This window comes from Bos indicus x Bos taurus, chromosome 16 (assembly GCF_003369695.1).
Source record: "Bos indicus x Bos taurus breed Angus x Brahman F1 hybrid chromosome 16, Bos_hybrid_MaternalHap_v2.0, whole genome shotgun sequence".
NCBI classification, from domain to species: domain Eukaryota; kingdom Metazoa; phylum Chordata; class Mammalia; order Artiodactyla; family Bovidae; genus Bos; species Bos indicus x Bos taurus.
The window spans coordinates 40,525,790-40,546,361 of NC_040091.1; the positions used below are offsets into that span (position 1 = coordinate 40,525,790).

The 20,572-nt window shown below is 45.8% G+C and overlaps 1 protein-coding gene across 5 annotated transcripts in view; it reads right to left on the reverse strand.

Annotated features, from left to right (window-relative positions):
* Window positions 1–13,310: 13,310 nt before the first annotated feature.
* VPS13D (vacuolar protein sorting 13 homolog D) overlaps window positions 13,311–20,572 on the reverse strand; it is a 273,484-nt gene continuing 266,222 nt past the window's right edge. For all 5 annotated transcript variants that reach the window (XM_027564854.1, XM_027564853.1, XM_027564852.1 and 2 more), the window contains 2 exons: window positions 18,859–19,099; window positions 13,311–16,405 (listed from right to left, as the gene is read on the reverse strand). In XM_027564854.1, the coding sequence (XP_027420655.1) occupies window positions 16,274–16,405; window positions 18,859–19,099 (373 nt within the window). In that variant the 3' untranslated portion in view covers window positions 13,311–16,273. The remainder of the gene's footprint in view (window positions 16,406–18,858; window positions 19,100–20,572) is intronic.

The window sequence follows — 20,572 nt, forward strand, 5'->3', positions numbered from 1 at the left end:
CCCACGCTAGGCTTCCCTGTCCATCACCAACTCCCAGAGCTTACTCAAACTCATGTCCATTGAGTCAGTGATGCCATCCAACCATCTCATTCTCTGTCGTCCCCTTCTTCTCCAGCCCTCAATCTTTTCCAGCATCAGGGTCTTTTCCAATGAGTTGGCTCCTCGCATCAAGTGGTCAAAGTATTGAAACAGATTGCTATTGGAACAGGTGGCTAAAGTATTGGAGAATAATGCTATGGGTGAATAGAAACAGTGAAGAACTGAAGAATTAAGATGCCAGCTATGTAAAATCCCAACTAAAAGCCCAAAGGTCAAAGGTATTCACTCATTAGCTAAATAAAAGCCCAAGAAAGACCCAATATAATCAGGCACTGCAAAATGGTTGGTGACTTTCAGTTATCAAATTTTTGGATTTCCTATCCATTGAATATGCAGTGCAGAATAAGACTGCAAAATATCTCATTAATAATTGGTCTGCTGATTACACAGTAAATGATAATATTTTGCTCGGAAAGATTGAAGGTAGGAGGAGAAGGGGGTAACAGAGGATGAGAGGGTTGGATGGCGTCACCAACTCAGTGGACAGGAGTTTGAGCAAACTCTGGGAGATGGTCAAGGACAGGGAAGCCTGGCGTGCTGGGTTCATGGGTTTGCCAAGAGTTGGACACCACTTAGCGACTGAACAACAATAGTACTAATACAATACAATTCGTTTTCAATTTCTTTTTCTTTTTTGTAACATGTGACTCATAGAAGAGTTTAAGTTATGTGCATGACTTGTCTACTTCTATGGAATGGCGCTGGTCTGCTTGGTAATGCTAAGTGCTACGGGTCTCAGGATCTCTCTCCTGTATGATTCCAAGGCAAAGTTGCCCAAAGGGAAGGTGCATGCAATTTGGGAGGCACAAGTGAGCAGCAGCCACTGTGTTTTCAAGGTCACTGTTAGGCTGAGGCAGTGGGAGACAGACAGTGGGGAGCTGGTGGGTTAGGGTGGGTTCTTGCTCTTGTCCCACAGGAAGCTCTTATCCCTGAGGGCGAGCCACGCTGACCTACACGCAAACCCTCAGAGGACAGTCACAGAGAGCCAAGAGCCTTCCAAAGACGTCTACCCTGGGCCCTTCCCTAGTCCTACGCTTCATTCCACCACCATGACGGGTCTGACTCCCATAACACCACGGGATTCCCTGGTGACCCCTGAGGTTCTGCTTCCCAGATGGCTCTCCACCCTTCAGGGACCGCTGAGGCCTCATAGCCTACTGGGAGCTAAAACCTCAAAACAGAAAACTAGAGAACATCAAACATCTTGGTTAACATGACAAAGTACAACTGGACAGGATTCAAGCAAGAGGCTAGCTCTTGGCTATCAGGCCTCCTGCCCAGGCCTCTAAGATCCTGTTTCTTCCCTCTCCACTCACCCCTAGTCAGGTTCCCTTCCCCTTTAGCATCCCCCTTCCCCTAGATCTTCCTCTCCTACCCACAAGCATGCCACCTCCCTGCTGTCTTGTTTTTTTAATTTTATTTATTTGGCCAAGTTGGGTCTTAGTTGCAGCACACAAGGTCTTCATTGCATCATTCGTGATTTTTTCATTTCTGCACACAACTCTCTAGTTGCAGCATGTGGGTTTAGTTGCTCCAAGGCATGTGGGATCTTAGTTCCCTGACCAGGGATCGAACCCGAATCCCCTGCATTGCAAGGTGGATTCTCAACCACTGGACCACCATTCAAACACCCTCCCTCTTTCTCTCCTACAAATTTTAACACAAGATCTACACTCGCTGCTTCACTTTTGGATCCTATTTCAACACCTGCCACTCCTAGAACCACCAGGTGCAAGTTGCTTGTGGCCTAGTTTCCAAATGCACTGGCTTCTTTTCAGTCCTGCCCAGCCTGACCTCCGAACAGCGCTGACACCACAGCCCAGTCTCTCCCTCCAGAACATTCACTCAGCCATCATCACCCCTTTGTTGACCTTCCCTGGTTCCTCTTCCTCTCCCAGTCCCTCCATTAGGTCTTCCTTGGGATCTGACCTTAGCCCATGTCCCTCCTCACTTTACACCCTTCTCTGAGCGCTGTCATCTTCTCCAAGGTATTTTTCAACCATCATCTCCAAAGGAATGACTCTCAGATATCTTTCCAACACTGCTCACTGGAGGTTCCACAGGGTCCCAGGTTCAGTGTGTCCAAAATGAAACTCATCACCTGCCCATTCTCTCCCACAAGACCCTTCCTGTTCCAAGTGACTTACACAAGTAAATGGACCTTTGAACAGATGTAAGCAAAACCCAGGGCCTCAAGGGATGCCCTCATGATCTGGCCTCGCTCCATTTTGCTTCACTCTGGGGCAGCCCCTCCCCATACCCTGTTCCCTGCAGCTTCAGGCTCACAGCTTCCAGGCTCAAATCCAGTGGAAAGAAACCATCTCTTCTTGGTAACTTCTGTCCAGTTGCCTGGATTCCCTTTGACTGGATCACATATCCATTCTAGAACCAATCCCTGTATCTAGGGATAAGATTGCACTGATTGGCAATTTAATTGGATTATATACAATCCAGGAAGAGTTGATTCTGGTCAGGCAAAAGTGGTCCTTCCCCCCGCCACGGAAGTACCTATCTAATATACTGGGTAGATTTTTGTGTGTGTCTCTTGTCTTCTCTCCATTTCCTTAGTTGAACTCCTTATCTTGTCTGGACTGTTTGAATATTTCCCTAAGGAGAACTTCTCCTTCCAGTTACTTCCATTCCATCCACCATCCACACCACTGACACAGTTATCTTTTTAAAGCTTGGATTGGATGTCAAGATTCATCCCTGTGGTTTTGCATGTTCGTAGTTTGTTCATGTCCTTTGCTGACCAGAAGTCCATCTTTGTTATACTCCAGTTTGTTTTTCCATTCATCTATTGACAGACAGATGCTCAAACTACCACACAATTGCACTCATCTCACATGCTAGTAAAGTAATGCTCAAAATTCTCCAAGCCAGGCTTCAGCAATATGTGAACCGTGAACTTCCTGATGTCCAAGCTGGTTTTAGAGAAGGTAGAGGAACCAGAGATCAAATTGCCAACATCCGCTGGATCGTGGAAAAAGCAAGAGAGTTTCAGAAAAACATCTATTTCTGCTTGATTGACTATGCCAATGCCTTTGACTGTGTGGATCACAATAAACTGTGGAAAATTCTGAAAGAGATGAGAATACCAGACCACCTGATCTGCCTCTTGAGAAATTTGTATGCAGGTCAGGAAGCAACAGTTAGAACTGGACATGGAACAACAGACTGGTTCCAAATAGGAAAAGGAGTTCATCAAGGCTGTATATTGTCACCCTGTTTATTTAACTTATATGCAGAGTACATCATGAAAAATGCTGGACTGGAAGAAACACAAGCTGGAATCAAGATTGCCGGGAGAAATATCAATAACCTCAGATATGCAGAGGACACCACCCTTATGGCAGAAAGTGAAGAGGAACTCAAAAGCCTCTTGATGAAAGTGAAAGTGGAGAGTGAAAAAGTTGGCTTAAAGCTCAACATTCAGAAAACAAAGATCATCGCATCCGGTCCAATTACTTCATGGGAAATAGATGGGGAAACAGTGGAAACAGTGTCAGACTTTTTTTTTCTGGGCTCCAGAATCACTACAGATGGTGACTGCAGCCATGAAATTAAAAGACACTTACTCCTTGGAAGGAAAGTTTTGACCAACCTAGATAGAATATTCAAAAGCAGAGACATTACTTTGCCAACAAAGGTTCGTCTAGGGTTTTTCCTGTGGTCATGTATGGATGTGAGAGTTGGACTGTGAAGAAGGCTGAGCGCCAAAGAATTGATGCTTTTGAACTGTGGTGTTGGAGAAGACTCTTGAGAGTCCCTTGGACTGCAAGGAGGTCCAACCAGTCCATTCTGAAGGAGATCAGCCCTGGGATTTCTTTGGAAGGAATGATGCTAAAGCTGAAACTCCAGTACTTTGGCCACCTCATGCGAAGAGTTGACTCATTGGAAAAGACTCTGATGCTGGGAGGGATTGGGGGCAAGAGGAGAAGGGGACGACAGAGGATGAGATGGCTGGATGGCATCACTGACTCGATGGATGTGAGTCTGGGTGAACTCCAGGAGTTGGTGATGGACAGGGAGGCCTGGCGTGCTGCGATTCATGGGGTCTCAAGAGTCGGACACGACTGACTGATCTGATCTGATCTGATTGACAGACATGTTTCCAGGACTTGGCTATATTAAACATTTGTGCACAAATCTTTGTGTGAATGTATTTTCATTTCTCTTGAGTAGATACCTATGAGTAGAACTGAAGAGTCTTGTGGTGAGTGTATATTTTAACTCTTTGGAAGTTTTAATTCTTGGAAACTGCCAAGGTGTTTTCCAAACTAGTTTCACTATTTTACATCCCCCCTGGCAAACGTATGAGAATTCCATGTGCCAATCCTTGCAATCATCCTTTCTGATACTTGCTATCATCATAATTCTTAACATTATTCCACAGGTGTGCAGTGGCGTTTCATTGTGGTTTTAATTTGCATTTCCTTGAGAGTGGGATATTGCAGATTTTTCATGTGCTTTTTGGCCTTTTGTATATTTCTTTTGTGAAATGTTTGTTGAGACACTTGCTTATTTTCAATTGGGTTTCATGACTTATTGAATTAATTTGCTAAAAACTTAAGAAATTAATTTCACATCTGTGTCCATGAGGAATATTAGTCTTTAGTTTTCTTATAAAACTTTTATTTATTTTTGGTATCAGAGTAATGCTAACCTTATAAAATGATTTGGAAAGTGCTTTTTCCTCTTTTCTGAAAGGATTTGTATAGGATTGAAATTAATTTCTCCTTAAATGGTTGATGGGATTCACAAGTAAAGCTAACTGGGTCTGGAGTTTTCTTCCTGGGAAGATTTTTAATGACAAAGTTAGTTTCTTTAATAAATACAAGGCTATTCAGATTTTATATTTCTTCTGTCAGTTTTGATAATTTGTGCCTTTCAAGAAATGTGTCCATTTTATGTGAGTTTTCAGATTTAAAAGCACAAAGTTATTCATAGTATCTCCTTATTATCCTTTAAATGTCTATAGGATCTGTAATGATGTCCCCCTTTTCACAGTGAAGTATTTGGGGCAGTGAAAAGAGCCAGATTCTAATCTTCCACAGTAGTAAAAAAGTAGATAATGGATGGAAAGAAATCTGAGAAATCAAGAATAGGTGGTAGAAATATGGTATTTAAAAAAAACAGAGGTAAAAACAAGAAGAAATTGGAAAAGAGTTGAAAATAGTTGCCCCTGTGGACAGGATTTAGTGTGGGGTGGACCATGGTGTGGCCAAGGATGGAAAGCAATTCATTCTAAACAAGTTCAAGTTCAGGGTTATTTCCTTCTAGATCTTTCCTCTCTCCTTTTCCTTTCCCTCCCACAACTCAGGCTGCACTGAAGATGTGCTCCTTGTTTCAGTCCCTCAGTAATAAGATGCTCCTTTTGTTAGCATTGTTAAGGGCTTTGGCTCATTCTGGTTTCCCCGGTTGTCAGACCCAACTCCTATCCTATTTGCAGAGATGGCAGACCTGGACATCCCCAAGGATCCTTACCTTGGCCAGTGGTGTACCTGGTGTTCTTGAAACCCAGAGATCATTTTTTTAAATTTAAATTCATTCATGTATTTATCTTTGGGTGCACTGGGTCTTCGCTGCTGTGCATGGGCTTTCTCTGGTTTCAGAGAGCAGGGACTGCTCTAGTTGTGGTGCCCGGGCTTCTCATTCCTGTGACTTCTCTTGTGGAGCACAGACTTTAGGCACATGGGCTTCAGTAGGTGCAGCTCACAGACTCTAGGCTGCAAGCTCAGTAGTTGTGGGACATGGGCTTAACTGCTTCAAGGCATGTGGAATCTTCCTGGACAAAGGATTAAACTGATGTCCCCTGTATTGGCAGGAGGATTCTTATCTCCTGTAATCACAGGGAAGTCCAGAGGATCATCTTTTAAACTCTCCCCTCCTCAATATGACAAAATCATCTTCAGTAATAATCATGAATGAAGTCAAGAAATGCAGACAGTGAAAATATTTTATTGAATTTTAAAAGTAATTATGCCAGTCACATTAAATAAGTATCATAGGACAAAATAGAGCACAACTACTTAATCTTTTTACATGTATATAATATTTATATATTTACTTAATGATTTTAACTTTGGTTACTTTGGTTATAGGTGTATATAAAAATGTTTATTTAAATAATTGTCCAGTAACTAGTAAGTGAATTTTAATAAAATCAATACATCTGCCAAAAGTAAACTTTGAACAACTAATAAACCACAATTGATAATGCTTGATTTTATGTTTCATTAGTGAACTAAAATTTTCTCTTTCCAAACGTGTTACACTTCATAGTCTGCACTGTTTCACTACTTAAAATTTTAAACACCAATAAAAACTGTAAGTGGTTACACAGAATGACAGAATTGGAGCCATTCAAGCTTTTTGCTTTACCTTTACAATCACTGTCCATTATCATTTACTTCAAATATATTATTTAAATGCAGGGATATGGAGAAACACAGGGGTTGGAGATGTGAACTGTGCCCCAGTAGGCTTGAATGATTCGAAAACAGTAAACTTCATCGCTAAATGAAGACGTGAAGCTGAGTCTGTGTGTGTTGGGGGCCCACTGCACACCTGGGAGCTCTCAATTAATTCCCATGTGGAATACAAGCTGTATTAAAGGACAAGTAAGATAAATGTGCTAATTTGAAGCTTTTGTATGTATCATCAAAACTCAACAGAACTTAGACCCACTGAAGATGTTTAAGAGAAGGAGAATTTTATCACAGATCTCGCCAAGTACATGGTGAGAAAAAAACCGACTGGCCTTTAGTCTTAATTACCTGATTGTTCTTTAATTGTCGGTATTAAATGGCCAGGCAGCCACTCCCACCTTAATGTGTCACGGTCATGGGCCAACCATTCACCAGCTGCTCGGTCCAAGAAAGGACACTCGCTGTTTCTACTCAACCCACCATTCACACCTCACCCTCTCATCTTAGCTTCTGCTCCCAAAAATCTTTTCTTACCACAGTGTCCTCCACTTTGTCGAATCCAGCACACATCTCACTGGGCTTTTCAGCATCATCCAACCAACTGACCATGTTTTCTTTCTGGAAACATTCTTCTTGTTTCCAGAAACAAGTACTTTTGTACTTTTTCCAGAAACACGTACTTTTCTTCCCATGTGTCCAGTCACTCTTTCCTAGTCTCCCTTACTGGGTCACCTTCCTACGCACATGCACCCATTAAACGTTGGTGTCCTGAGGGCCTGGTCCAGCATCTCTTCTCTCCTGTTCTATGCTCACTGGAATCGAATTGACTCCCATCACACCAAACACGCTTTACCGGTGAGTCACCCTCTCTCAAGTTCTAAACTGCCTACTTTCCATCTGTGCTCAACACGCCACTGACAAACTAAATATACCCACAACCTAAGACACTCATTTATTCAATTGACCTTGAACAGATATGTGTGTGTGTGCTCAGTCATGTCCAACTCTTCACGACCCCATGGACTGTGGCCCGCCAGGCTCTTCTGTCCATGGAATCCTCCTAGAATACTGGAGTGGGTTGCCATTTCCTCCTCCAGAGGATCTTCCCGACCCAGGGATCAAACCCACATCTCCTGCATCTCTTGCACTGGTAGGCAGATTCTTTACCACTAAGCCAACAGATATGTAACTGTCAGTAAATGGACAGCAGTCATAAACATCCCAGCTCTTTCTCCAGTATTCTCCCACCTTGGTAATCACATCACTGCCCACCTGGTTAAAGCTGGAAACCAGGGAATGACCCTTGATACCTCTTTCCCTCTTATCCTCTACATTAAATCAATCCCTCTCTCATCTATTCTTCCTTGAAAACATGTCCCAGGTCTCTGTACCTCTCTCCATCTCCACTGCCTGCTCCTGGCCCAAGCTGTCATCATTTCTTACCTGGACTGCTGCAGTGGCCTTCCTTCCTCTCTTCAATCATGCTACTCATTCTCCATTTTGCAGCCAGAGAAGTATTTCTGGAGATGTTAATCTTACATGAAGTGCTCAGTCACTTCAGCCATGTCTGACTCTCAATGACCCCGTGGACTGTAGCCCCACTCACTGCATATCTCTGGCCCCAGGAAGGCTGGCAGTGCCTTCTTGTTGTTGGAGGGACAGGGGCTTAGTGACTTTGGCAACAGTTACCTGTGTTGTCTGGGAACATACCTGGCGATGGGCAGTCTCTGTATACAAACCATCACGCAGAATGGAGAGGTGCCTTTCTGTAGGCTTGGCCCAACTTCCTAGAAGTCTCTGTGTACCCGAGGTAAGGTGTCCCAGGAAAACATGCCCCAAAGGCAGCGCTTTTCCCTCTAAATGCCCTGGGAGTCAAGTCAGCACTCTCCTCCCCCTTCCCTCTCCTCCCCACACCACCCCCTTCCGGGGTTTCCAAGGGCCTTGCAGCCCTAGATCCACACACTTCCTCCAAGATAAAATGTACCCACGACTTTTTTTGTGCTTTGGAGTCAGACCAGAGTAAGCCTGAGGTGTGAAGTTTCATTACCGGCTGGGAACTGTTTACACCAGTAAGGACACAGCGGGGCCTGTTACACTAGTGGGGACAAGGGGGCCCGGCCTGAGAGCATGAGGTAGGCAGGCACAGGACCATTGTTCCAGCATCAAATCCTTCTACAGTTCCAGCAGGACTACCTGGAGGCAGCTTAAATGAGGATGCTGTGTTTTCTTCTTTCTCCTTTCTGCTCGCTGTGTTTACTTTAAGTTCTCACTGCTGTTCGGGAGGACTACACAGAACTTGCTTCTTGGGCCACTCGCAAGACACAGGTCAGAGCTCCCTTACAGAAAAATAAGTAAAGTCTTACAGGTTTTGATTAATATAGTCTGTAAACTTCTATCGGTAAGTGTGTATGTACCTATCTTCCTTCCCATTGTCTGTCCATCCATCCATCCTTCTATCTTACCTACCTACTTACTGATCTTTCTTTACAAGCCTCAAAGAGGATATTTTTGTTTCATATGCTCATGGAACATTTCTAAAAACTGATCAAGTAATTGGACAAAAAGAAACCACAACAGATTTTTTTTAAACGTAGAAAACTTAAGGTTATATTTGCTGATTCAGTTCAGTTCAGTCACTCAGTCGTGTCAGACTCTCTGTGACCTCATGAATCACAGCACGCCAGGCCTCCCTGTCTATCACCAACTCCTGGAGTTCACTCAAACTCATGTCCATCAAGTCGGTGATGTCATCCAGCCATCTCATCCTCTGTCGTCCCCTTCTCCTCTTGCTCCCAATCCCTCCCAGCATCAGGGTCTTTTCCAGTGAGTCAACTCTTCGCATGAGGTGGCCAAAGTATTGGAGTTTCAGCTCCAGCATCAGTCCTTCCAATCAACACCCAGGACTGATCTCCTTTAGGATGGACTGGTTGGATCTCCTTGCAATCCAAGGGACTCTCAAGAGTCTTCTCCAACACCACAGTTCAAAAGCATCAATTCTTCAGTGCTCAGCTTTCTTCATAGTCCAACTCTCACATCCATACACGACCACTGGAAAAGCCATAGCCTTGACTAGACGGACCTTTGTTGGCAAAGTAATATCTCTGCTTTTCAACATGCTATATGCTTTTCAATACATTGAAAAGGTTGGTCATAACTTTCCTTCCAAGGAGTAAGCGTCTTTTAATTTCATGGCTGCAATCACCATTTGCAGTGATTTTGGAGCCCCCCAAAAATAAAGTCTGACACTGTTTCCACTGTTACCCCATCTATTTGCCATGAAGTGATTGGACCAGATGCCATGATCTTAGTTTTCTGAATGTTGAGCTTTAAGCCAACTTTTTCACTCTCCTCTTTCACTGATTATAAACCAGTAAAATTTAAAATAGCTAATTTAAGGAGGATACTTCTTTAATATTTAAAAATTAAAAACACACTCCTAGGTAGGTCTTAGATGAGAGAAGAAATCAAAAGTAAATTAAAAACTACACAGAAAGCAACTTAAGAACACTTAATATCAAAATTTATGGGATAAACAAAGCTGCATTTTGAAAAAAATTTATAGCCCTGAAATGTCATCATTATTCAAGAAGATAGGTGAGAAAAAAAACAAAAACAAAACGAAATGAAAAACCTATCTTAGAAAGCAAGAAAAGAACAGTAAAGATAAACCTAAACAACCAGGTGGCAGGAACAAAAGATTAAAGGTACAATCAATAGAATAATAAAAAAGTAGCCAAGAGAAAACAGCCCCAAATTCCTCCTTTGAAAAGAACAGCAACTTCCTCAAAAACTTAGTTGTGAAAAAAAAAGTAAAAATATGCAAGATTAGGAATGAGAAAGGAGAAATGACCAAGACAAGAGGTATTACAATAATCTTTGGTGAATACATATAAACGTATGGCAACAAATGTAAAAAACATAAGAGAATTGGATGATTTTTAAATAAGCTACCAAAACTGACGTATGAAGCAACAGAAACCTTGAATACTCCAGTTAGCAGAGGGCACACACGTTGGCGGGGTGGGGAATGAAGATTAAAGGGAACCACTGAAAAAGCTTCTAGAGACTGATGGGTTTGGTCTGGGGCTTTCCAGGTGGCACGTGGTAGAGGAAAAGAATCCGCCTGCCAATACAGGAGCCCCAAGAGATAGGGGTTTGATCCCTGGGTTGGGGAGATCCCCTGGAGAAGGCAATGGCAACCCACTCCAGTATTCTTGCCTGGAAAATTCCATGGACAGAGGACCCTGGAGGGCTCTAGTCCACGGGGTCACAAAGAGTTGGGCACGACTGAGCATAGCACAGCACAAGGGTTTGCAGCCGACTTGCACCTAATTTTTGGCAAACTAGAACTGTATATTCTATCATAACTTAAGTATTGCAAGCCACAGAAAATGGTGGAGAGTTCTCCTTTTAGGAAAGGAAAGGAAGGAAAGTGAAGTCGCTGAGTCATGTCCCTCTTTGCAACCCCATGGATGGAGTAGCCTGCACCAGGCTACTCTGTCCATGAGATTTTCTAGGCAAGAGTACTGGAGTGGGTTGCCATTTCCTTCTCCAGGGAATCTTCCCAACCCAGGGATCGAACCCAGGTCTCCCGCATTGTAGACAGACGCTTTACCATCTGAGCCACCAGGGAAGTCCTCCTTTTAGGAAGGCAGCACAATTTTAATTCTAAAATTTGATGAAGATGCTATGAAAAGAGAAACTTACAGACCCTCCTCTCACTATAAAGATGCAAAGACTCAAAATACTAGCAAAAAGAATCACGGAATGTATCAAAAGAATAACAATAACATTATGACTAAATGGGGCTTATTCCAAGAGACTAAGGGTGGTATAATACCAGGAAATCTATCAATGTATCCCATTTTTAAAAAATTAAAGGAGAAGAAACAATATGGTCATAATAATAGATGCTGTGAAGGGACTTCTGCTATAATTCCACAGCCATTCCTAACTTAAATTCCTACAAAAATTGAAAAGATAGGTTCACTGCTGGTAATTCACTAAAGAAAGAATGAGATGAGACTGAGACCCCTTTCAGACTGGTTAACATTTCTGGCAGGAGTGCCAGGAGAGGGCACTTAGATGGGCCACAGCCCTCCACATCCCCAGCAACAGGTTTGGAAAGTGATCTTGTGTGTATCCATGGAGACCACTGGCTGCTTGCAATCTACTGCCCAGAAATAAAACTAGTGCATAAGCACCTAAGTAGAAGGGTGTCTCTCGTAGGCTGTTCTTAGTGGGCTGGGTAGCCTGAGAATGCAGTGATTGCCCTCCAATATGGGAATCTCTGAGTTCGCACACAACAGTTACACCAACAATTGTGCTGCATTTAAGAAAACAGCAATATACCAACCTGAAGCTAACACTGAGAAGGTGCAGAAAAGTATACAATTTCAACTTCATGAAAACAAATGTTGGGAATGATATATGACTGTATCTGTCTGTGTTCCGTGTCTGTATCTAATCACATGAGAACATCCATCCATGAGGTTATCCTTATATGCTATAACATGGATATGAGATTATGTTTTTGTTTTGTATTTGTATGTTTGCAAACATTTAAAATCTGATGTTTAAAAGTTTCAACACGCATATTCTGCAGCAGGCTCCCTTCTTCTTCCTTTTGCTGTTGTTTCAGTCGCTCAGTCGTGTCTGACTCTTTGCGACCCGCTGGACTGTAGCTCACCAGGCTCCTCTGCCCATGGGATTCTCCAGGCAAGAATACCGGAGTGGGTTGCCACTTTCTTCTCCAGGGGACCTTCCCAGGCCAGGAACTGAACCCACGGCTCCTGCATTGGCAGGCGGTTTCTTTACACTGAGCCACCTGGGAAGCCTCTTCTTCTTTTGGTGTCTACAATTGCTTCTAGGACCCACACCCTCCCAGCTGCACATCCGTCTCTGGAAGGCGCTGCTCCTCTCCATCTGCCTAAACTCTTAAACTTCGGGGACGCCGGGACTCAGATCAGGGTCTCTTTTCTTTGCCCTTCCCACCCTTCACCCACTCCTTTGAGGATTCCATCCAGGCTCCACTTGTCACTTGGACGACGACTCCCAGTCTTGTGCTTTTGGCCTGCACTCATCTCTGGAACTCCACACTCCAGTGCCTGCTCAGCTGCCTTCCTGGCCTGTCCAGTAATACCAAGTAGGCACTATGAAGTGAAAGTCGCTCAGTCGTGTCTGACTCTTTGCGACCCCATGGACTACGCAGCTCATGGAATTCTCCAGGCCAGAATACTGGAGTGGGTAGCCTTTCCCTTCTCCAGGGGATCTTCCCAACCCAGGGACTGAACTTAGGTCTCCCACATTGCAGGAAGATTTTTTACCAGTTGAACCACCAGGGAAGCCCAAGAATACTGGAGTGGGTAGCCTATCCCTTCTCCAGCGGATCTTCCCAACCCAGGAATTGAACCGGGGTCTCCTGCACTGCAGGTGGATTCTTTACCAACTGAGCCATCAGGGAAGCCCAAGTAGGCACCGTGAACATGACCAAACCTGCTCCTCCTGCAGTTTCCTTCTAGGATATGACACCTTTCATCCTGCCAGGGCCTGGACCGGTTACCTCACAGAGGTGGGGAGAGTGCGGTCAGCACCAAGCCTGGGCCCGGCAGACAGGAAGTTAGGCAAAGGCCCAAGGTGCAGGGCTGGCTTGGGAACGCGCCTCCCTGGAGTGAGGGAGAGGCTGCGTGTGCTTGTGAACACCTTCAGATGTTTGGCATTTGTCATCGGCAATGGTTCTAGAATCTACGGGACAGCAAGAAACTAGAAGGAAACAACATGTTTGGAAGTCAACAGAGCATTTTATTCCACAGGAAGAGAAAGAACGACTTGACATGAACAGATTTTAGAGTCGCAACAGATTGGTGGCTGTGAGGGTGCTCACACAGCGGTGACCCAGAACTTTATTTTGGGGATTTTATAAGCAGCTGCTATGCTATTTTGAGGCACAGATGAGGCTTACAAACAAAGTGGCCCAGGAGTCGTCCGAACTCTGAGCTGCATCCTCACCACCAGGCGGGTGAGGCGCTCAAACTGATGAGAGGCCGTGTTTCCGTTTCTGGGTTGGCAGTGAGCGGGCCCGGGTGCAGGAAGCACTGACTGGTCAACCTTTCTGGTGGGTGAACAAAAGCAGCTCTGATCAGGCAGCGATGTAGCTGGATGTGCTGGGTTAGGGCATCAAGGGGAGTTTGCTTTCTGCTGGTCTGGTTTCTCCTGATTCAATTTATTTTTCTTCCTGGGAGTGGAATTGGGTACTTGAGGCAGCAAGAAAATCGGTAGAAAATTATTGTAACAAAGTCTCGGCCATCTCTGGCTAAACACTGATTTTAAAGGAAATGGGGGCCTTTAGCAGCCATAGCCAGGGCCTGCTTCCTCTAAAGCTTTGGATGTTTTCCAGGCAAACCAGGAAACTCTCCAGAGCCCCTGAAACCTTACCCCACGCCTGGCATGAGGGCTGAGAGGGCAGAGGGAGTTTGAGAAGCTAAGTTGGCACCCACCAACCCCAACCTCACCCCGTTTGGTCTTCGGATCCCATTTTAACATCTGCCTCTTCTAAGGCACAATGTCAGAGGAGGTTGTGCAATTAGGAGCTGAGCCACTGTTTCAAGGGTTGATGAGATCAGAAAGCGGCCGGGAGGAGGGCATCTGAGTACCCTCTTGGAGTCTCTGGGAAGCACCGCTCCACAGCGCAGCCCTCAACCAACTTCCCATGGGCAGAGGATGCTGGGTGCCACTGGGCCCCAAGGCAAATTTCCTTTATAATCCTAACACCAAGCTCCTCAATCCAACAGAACTTCCAAGTGACTTCACTCCAGAAAGTGACAGAAGGCTCACTGATGCAAATAATCAATCCTCCGAGAGTCTCATTCTTAGGAGATCATCATCTCAGGCAGTGGGTGACTGGTGACAAAAACCACAAGCCACACTTGTGGGGTGCAGGGCACGAGGCTGTTGAAGAGGATGAGAAACCTGCAGGAGGCAGCACCTGGTGCCACAATGGCCGCCTGGCAAAACCAACCAACCGAACAACCAAAAACGCACCTCCTTCAAGAGCCAGGTTTCAACCCTGCTGGCCACGAAGACAGAGTTCAGTGAAGACCACATATAAATCCTGGTGCTCAAGACGAGCCTTGAAGACACTGCTTTGCCAAAGCACTAAGCACTGGACGAAAGCTCCCTTCCTGTTTTTTTTGCGCGCGCACACACACACACACACACACACACACACACACACACACACCCCCTAAGCGGGGGGAAGAAAGACAGATTAGCTTCATTTGTGTCTTGGAAGGATCTGGGTCATGAGTTATAAACCCCAAAACCTTCCACACATCCACTGATCCCCTTGGTCTTTTTAGATCTCAGCTACATTAGACATGGTTGTACAGACTGAGTAGATTTATTAAAATAAAAATTTAAAAAATCACAAGTCTAGTCATTCATTCCAGAGTGAAGCCTACCCCTCCCCAACTTGGTTATTCCATACAGAAAAGAGAAAACCCTGCAAACAAGACCCAGGAAGAAGAGGGAACTCACTTCAAGGCCTTGCCACTGTTTGGAATTTAAAACCAAGGGCAAGAGTTATTTTGGCCAAATCTTGGCCTCAAACTTACAAAAACAGCTTTTTAATACTCAAGATTTCATTCCCTTTTTGGACTCTCTCCTTCTCATCTCAGTGTTACTGTCACCAGGTCCCCAGGACTGCAGAGCTGAGAGTCTGCCTGCGGCTTTATTAGGAAGAAGAGAGTCCTAGGTCCTTCTCCTCGGACTGCTGCTCAGGAGGGAAGACATTCTTACTGTGGGTTTTGCTAAGTTTCTGGACTTCTGATTTGTCCACCCAGTTCTGCAGGGCTTTTCCCCCTTCTAAGTTACCAGAGTCTACCAATGTTTCAGACTGGCCTCTATGATAATAACCCAAGAAAAACTTGCAATGCTGGTGTGTGTGCACGTGTGCTAACAGAACACACCGCAAACTTTGGCAAGACCAGTCAGGAGAGAGCCAGAGATTTAGGCAGATAAAAATAATCTGTGACACTCTAAGAACCATCTTTAAACTGGAGGAGAAATCAATAAAAGATGCATCTGAGTCACTCCCCTAGGCCTTTTTGAGGGCCAGCTCTAGGTCTGGACACTTTGGTTCGCTGCTGCTGCCTGGACGCATGCAGGTGTCAAAGGTGTCACTCGACGTACCCGGCACCTCACCTCAGCCCACCCGACTGTGAATACCCTCGTTTCCCAGACTAAGACATAACATTCTGCAACTTGCAAGAATCCCTCTTCATGGATAGTACCCTGAATTAGACATGTAGAATTAGTGCAATAGAAGATCCAATATAATTTTATATTACTTTACAGTTAACAATCCTTTACACACATCATAGTCCCTGTTCAGAAACACTTCTATATATTTACAAACACACAGTTGTATATTTATCAATATATACATGTTAACAAAATACAGGGCAATCTAAAAATTAGATTGATCTTGGTACGCTTTTTTTTTTCAAACGTTATTCAACCGATGTCTTTTACAAATTACCTCCCCATAATCTAAAGCAATTCCTTGCCCCACAAATGAATACAGTTCCATCTGCACCCCCTCATCAGTATTTACTTCCCCTCTTGATATCATCCCCCAAACCTTATTCTGGTTTCCTCAAATTGAAGCCAAGCCCATGGGCCTCTCTCCTCCTGATTGGTGGGGGGTCTGTCTTTGGGAATGTCCCTCCAGCAGCTGGGGTTTCTCAGGAGTCCAGCTCCAACTGTTCTTGGTTTTCACTGAGTCTTAACATCAGCTGCTGTTCATAGTAAAGGCTCTTTGCATAGTTTATTTCTTGTGATAACTTGATAGCGAGGACCTCTGATTTCACGTGGACCTGAGGAAGAGGACAGAATGAGTAACTCGCCCCCACAGTGGGGAACCAAACAGACGTACAGGACACGAGCCACTGAAATCCATCCAGGCAGCAGCTCCCAGCCTGACTGTGGATCTCAACAGCGTGGGTGTAGTTCCAAGAAACAGATCCCCAGGGCCCTACTCCTAGTTTATGCCGACTTGAGGTCTGGGGTGGACCCCGGGGTGCCTGTGCAGTCGACCCACAATCCCCCGACCTTCAGGACTCCCTGTAACTGAGAAACCGCTGTGCTCCGAGGTGTGAGGATCAGCTGAGGTGAGAGCAAGTGAGAACAAAGACTTGGGACTCAAATCTAAAGTCTGCTGATGAGGTACCATTTCACACCAGTCAGAATGGCTGCGATCCAAAAGTCTACAAGCAATAAATGCTGGAGAGGGTGTGGAGAAAAGGGAACCCTCTTACACTGTTGGTGGGAATGCAAACTAGTACAGCCACTATGGAGAACAGTGTGGAGATTCCTTAAAAAACTGGAAATAGAACTGCCCTATGATCCAGCAATCCCACTGCCGGGCATACACACTGAGGAAACCAGAAGGGAAAGAGACACATGTACCCCAATGTTCATCGCAGCACTGTTTATAATAGCCAGGACATGGAAGCAACCTAGATGTCCATCAGCAGATGAATGGATAAGAAAGCTGTGGTACATATACACAATGGAGTATTACTCAGCCATTAAAAAGAATACATTTGAATCAGTTCTAATGAGGTGGATGAAACTGGAGCCTATTATACAGAGTGAAGTAAGCCAGAAGGAAAAACACCAATACAGTATACTAACGCATATATATGGAATTTAGAAAGATGGTAACAATAACCCTGTGTACGAGACAGCAAAAGAGACACTGATGTATAGAACAGTCTTATGGACTCTGTGGGAGAGGGAGAGGGTGGGAAGATTTGGGAGAATGGCATTGAAACATGTAAAATATCATGTATGAAACGAGATGCCAGTCCAGGTTCGATGCACGATACTTGGGGCTGGATTCTTGGGGCTGGTGCACTGGGACGACCCAGAGGGATGGTGTGGGGAGGGAGGAGGGAGGAGGGTTCAGGATGGGGAGCACGTGTATACCTGTGGCGGATTCATTTTGATATTTGGCAAAACTAATACAATTATGTAAAGTTTAAAAATAAAATAAAGAAGAAAAAAAAATAAAGTCTGCTGATGTTCAAAGCACACAAACGCCTTGAGGCCTTTCTTATGGAGCAAGCTTGCTTGCCTTGAAAGGGTGAAAGGGCAGCTGGGCAAGGCTCCCCACCTCCAAAAGGAACTTGTGGAAATACTCAGGCTTTTGGGTGTTAACTCAGTTAATCTACCAGCCCTAACCTAAGCCAATGACCCCAGGGGAGCCCACACAAGCCAAACCAAACCCAAGCGCATTCCTGGGCAGGGAGAAGGTCAAGGGAGAGAGGCCCAATCAGGCTGGTTGCGGTTTCTGATCACAGAAAGACTGAGATAAGCAGGGCCATTTTGAATGGTATGTCATTCTCGAATGCAGGCTTGAAAATCCTAGCATTCCAGGTGAAAGATGAGCAGAGCTAACACCTGGGGTTCCTGAAAAGATTCCAAGTGAGAACATGGCTGGAGATGGGGTCCCCTCACATGGGCTTCTGCTGAGCTCTGAGCAGAAGCAGTGACCTGGTCCAGGCCACCAGCTCTGGTGACTTGCAGGCACGTGGCTTTGAACCCCAGCTCCTTCTGGTGTTGGCCAGATAACCCTGAGCAAGCCACCTGTCCTAACTAAGCCTCCTTACCAGTCAAGTGGGGGAAATAACAGTACAACATTAAATAATCTTTAAGTATTCAGAATCCAGCCTGGCACATAGTAAGCCCTTACTGAATGTTGGTTATTAATAGGAATGGCATTATTTAATAAAGTCCTGCCATAACAGTATCTTGTAGCCTTTGGAGGCAAAGTGTAAATTTTGTCTATAAATATTTATTGAGCTTTACCCTGGGCAGGGACCTATGCTACATATTACTTCTTGGTGCACGAAAAAAGTTAGCTTCCAATTATTCTAGAGGGGAAGTTAGGAAGAAGCCAGCATGTGCTCTAACATCTTAGATCCGATGCACTGAAGAGGCCCATTTTAGGAATAAAACAGCCGCATGCATTGTATCAGCTGGTCCTCACAGCTGCTCAGAGGCAGGAATCCTACCTACACCATAAGGAGGGGAAACCAGGGCTCAAGTGTTGAGCAACCTGCCTAGGGTCAGCAGCAGTGAAGCTGAGAGGGCAGCACCACCGCATCTACCACAGTGAGCACCTTCTGTCTGCGGGACTAAGAAGCAGGACCCCTGGGGATTCACAGCAGCCAGGCCTAAGCCTCAGGTGCTGCAAACGCTTTTCCACTGAGAAGCATCAGCAGGGCAGTGGCAGGCCTGGGAGACGGGTCAGGTGTGCACTCACCATAGGCTTCTGGTGAGAAGGGCCCGGGATGGACACGCCGCTGCTCGTGTTCACAGCCTTCTTGGTGACCTGCACGTACACTTTCCCGTGGTCTTTGGAGACGAGGCAGTGGTAGAGATCGTCATATTTGACCTCCAGGAAAATGGCCTCTCGGTCAACGTAGTCCCCGCTTCTCAGGAAGTAGACAGCCTTGGAGGAGATGAGCACGCAGTAGCTGTCGATGTTCTCCACTGCGATGAAGCTGTGGAGGGAGAGGGGGAGTGAGGAGGGCACGCAGGACTTCAGGGCTGCTCCTCGAGGCAGGGCTGAGGCTCCGTGTGGGCCCTGGTCTCTGGGGACAGACCTTACAGCCAGGCTCCCTTGCTCAATGCCCCGTGGGTGGGTGGCTCACCCACTCTGAGCCCCCGTCTCCTTGTCTGTCAGTTAGGAATAAAAGTGGCATTGGCCTCTCAGGGCTGCTGCGAGGCCGGCATGCATAGCAAAGGGCCCTTACACAGGGGGCTCGATGAACAGGACCAACTGTATCAATGAGAGAAAACAGTTTTATGGCCTTTTCATAGGACGAAGCTTAGAGAAAACCATAACAGTGCTTTGTTGGGCAAAAGAGAGGAAGAAAACACAATGCTTTGAAAGGTCTGTTGATGAAATAGCAGCTGAGAAGCTTCGCTGTGAAGGCAGGGTAGGGGAGGTGCGGGGTGATGGAAGTGGAAGTGGGGAGCAGCATTAAATGGGTCAGCAAACTGGACGCGTGAGAGGATGCCATGCCCTCTCTATCTGCACATCTATGTCTGCTGCTTTTTGGTCATGGTTTTAATAGGAGGTGGCCTGGTCTCAGCCTAACACCTCGAGGGACAGGGGGCTGACTGGTGAGACCACCGCCACGTTCTCAGAACTTCATGAGTTGTTAGGAAGTGTGCTTTCTCAGGGAAACCTATAATCCTGATTTTCATAACTCTCAGCCATCAATTCTAGAGGCTTCGAGGCCACTCAGGAAAAAAATAAAAGAAATCTCCTTCCCTGGAGCCGCGGATTTAAAGTGGGAATTTATGCGCGTCAAAGCTCTCAGCTGGGCTACAATGAAGAGCAGTGACCCTTGGAAACGGCTGTGACAGCCCTCCCAGGCCTGGCTGCCTCCTCCGCCTCTTGTGACAGCCTTCCACAATGGAGCGGCCACTTTGGGGAACAGGGAAAGACGGCAGGAATACTAAGAGCTGACGGCAGGAATACTAAGAGCTGACGAGAGGCTGGCTGTCAGGCCCTGGCCCCCTGGGATCCGATGTCCTGAGAGGAATTGCCACATCGCAGTTGCTCGGAGCCACAGCTCCCCTGGAACGGCTTGGGGACTGGGTCCCAGGATGGCTTTGTTCTGGGGTCAGCGGTCGCCAAACTCTGATGGGACAGAGCAGGCCTGCCCATAGCTGGACAGGCTGGTTCCCTCTCCATCCCAAGTTGGCTCCAGGCGCCCGCTCGCCTCTGGGCTCAGAGAGCCCCCGACTCTGAACACACCTCATCCCTTATCCCTTCCACCTCCTCCTCAAGCCTGAGGATTCACGAGTTCCAACTTCTCTCTGAAGCTTCCCCAGAAACACTCAACCCCACTCCCACTTTTGAATGCTTCCTTGCTTACCTTCAAGAGCACTGCTAAGCACTGGTTTGTTCTCATTGTGTGTCCTGGATAAGTATGCAGCTCTCTGGCTAAGCTGATGTATTCTTA